Source organism: Enhydra lutris, unplaced genomic scaffold (assembly GCF_002288905.1).
Source record: "Enhydra lutris kenyoni isolate GAN:26980312 unplaced genomic scaffold, ASM228890v2 scaffoldscaffold11, whole genome shotgun sequence".
In the NCBI taxonomy this organism is placed as follows: domain Eukaryota; kingdom Metazoa; phylum Chordata; class Mammalia; order Carnivora; family Mustelidae; genus Enhydra; species Enhydra lutris.
The window spans coordinates 6,797,968-6,799,772 of NW_019154095.1; the positions used below are offsets into that span (position 1 = coordinate 6,797,968).

General features: G+C 42.8%; 1 protein-coding gene across 1 annotated transcript; it reads right to left on the reverse strand.

Annotated features, from left to right (window-relative positions):
• Positions 1-733: 733 nt before the first annotated feature.
• LOC111144388 (beta-defensin 103A-like) lies at positions 734-1,805 on the reverse strand. Its single transcript, XM_022498663.1, has 2 exons — positions 1,748-1,805; positions 734-879 (listed from the first exon to the last, which is right to left on the reverse strand). The coding sequence occupies exons 1-2, from the start codon at positions 1,803-1,805 to the stop codon at positions 734-736; spliced, it is 204 nt and encodes a 67-aa protein (XP_022354371.1).

Sequence of the window (1,805 nt, forward strand, 5' to 3'; positions counted from 1 at the left end):
TGACTAGTTAAACCTCAGGGCCTCAGACCACCGGGATGAAACAGGTTCTCAGCAGCTTTTGTGCTCAAGGCACTTTCCTAGGCCATCCAGAAATGATTAAGACGAAGTCTTTGCCCTTAAAAATGATGCAACCAGACATGGAGATTGGAAATAAGCGAATGGTACAACGCAGAAATCAAACAAAATTCAGAGAAGAGGTTTTCAGTCCGAACCCTGCAGTGTGCCAGAGGAAAGCTCCTATTCTTTTGGGAAAGCAGCTCTCTCTGTAAGGAGGTGGTCGCATTTGCCATGGCGCCTGGGGGATGGGCTAAAGTTTAGAGATAAAGCTGGAAAGGTGATTGTATGGCTGGTGGGAGGTCAGCTGGAACAGAGGCACGGGTGATAGGAAAGCTAAGGGAATTTTTTAGGAGGAACAGGGAGGCCAATCTCTTTGGGGAGCATAATTTGCAAAAGAGGAGTCAAATCTGATAACGCTTGGAAAATAAGTTTAGACCTTTTTGAGGATTCCTCCAGAGATTATCCTGCATTTGAATTAAAGGCGAGTCCATGAAAACTTTCTAACTTACCAGTTTGGTAACAACTACCACAATAACCAGAATTTAAAAAGGACAATCAAGCTTCTCTTTCTTTTGAAAAAAAAAAAAATTTTTTTTTTTTAATTTGATTTTTCTTCTGTAAACTTCCAGGAGGCATTTTCACACTTAACAATGTTCCCAATCAGCGTTTCCGGATTTTATTTCTTTCTTCGGCAGCATTTTCGGCCCAAGGAAGAACAACGGCCTATCTGCTCCTCCTTTGGCAGACAGGTAAGCACAGCACACCGCCCGCTCCTTATTCGGCAATAATACCTCTGCAAGGTATTTATAATTCCTCCGTTTCCTGCAAGGACAAAATAGAACACAGGGGAAGGCTTTAGTCCAAGTACAAGGCTTTTGGCTTTTGGAATTCCCCAAATAACCAATCTGCTGCCTTTCTTTTATTTTTCCCGTCCCCTTTCTTGAATTGGAAAGTGAATTCAGTTATAGTTGTATGCCTCATAGGGTTGAACACATACATACATTGCTTTAAATCAAGAAACGAGAAAACACACATTGGAAAGATACTGGTTTGAATTTGGTAGATACCAATTTGTAATTTCCTTTATAAATAAAATATTATTCTGATCACTATCCCAGGGAATTGTTTGTTTTTCTTTTATTTTAGGATGTTTTCTCTCTTTTTAAATCACCTTTTCCTTTCTTTAGAAAATGAGAAGTAAAGTAGAGGAAGGATTAAGCAACCAACTGACCTGTGCTCAGCCGGGGACCAAGGTGGCCATCGGGGAGGGATGCGGCTGGGCTCGCGGGGGCTGGGGCTGCAGGGGCCCCCTGAGGTTCGAAGCCCCCCAAAGACTCCACTTACAACCCCTAAAGCTAGTAAGTAGGAGTCTGTGCTTCTGATCTCAGATTAAATCCATCTTTCCTGCTGGAGTTAAAGTTTTTGTATCACTTTCTTTATGTCTCTCGAGCAGGTAAGGTTCGTCCCTGTCCATGACGGGCTGGTCTTTGTGAGCTATTTAGTCTCTGAAAAGGTCGGGGAAACGGCTTCAAGATCCTTGATGAGTCTCACCAGAAAAAAGAAACTGGTGATGTCTGTTCCCATACAACAAAATCTACCTGGTCTGAAGTTTCCGAGGAATGGAAACGGACTGACTCTGAATGACATACTTGCAATTCCTTCAACCCTCTCACCTCCCAACCCATCTCACCTGGAACAGGCATCAAAAACAGAAAGGGCAACAGGAGAAGAAGGTAATAGATCCTCAT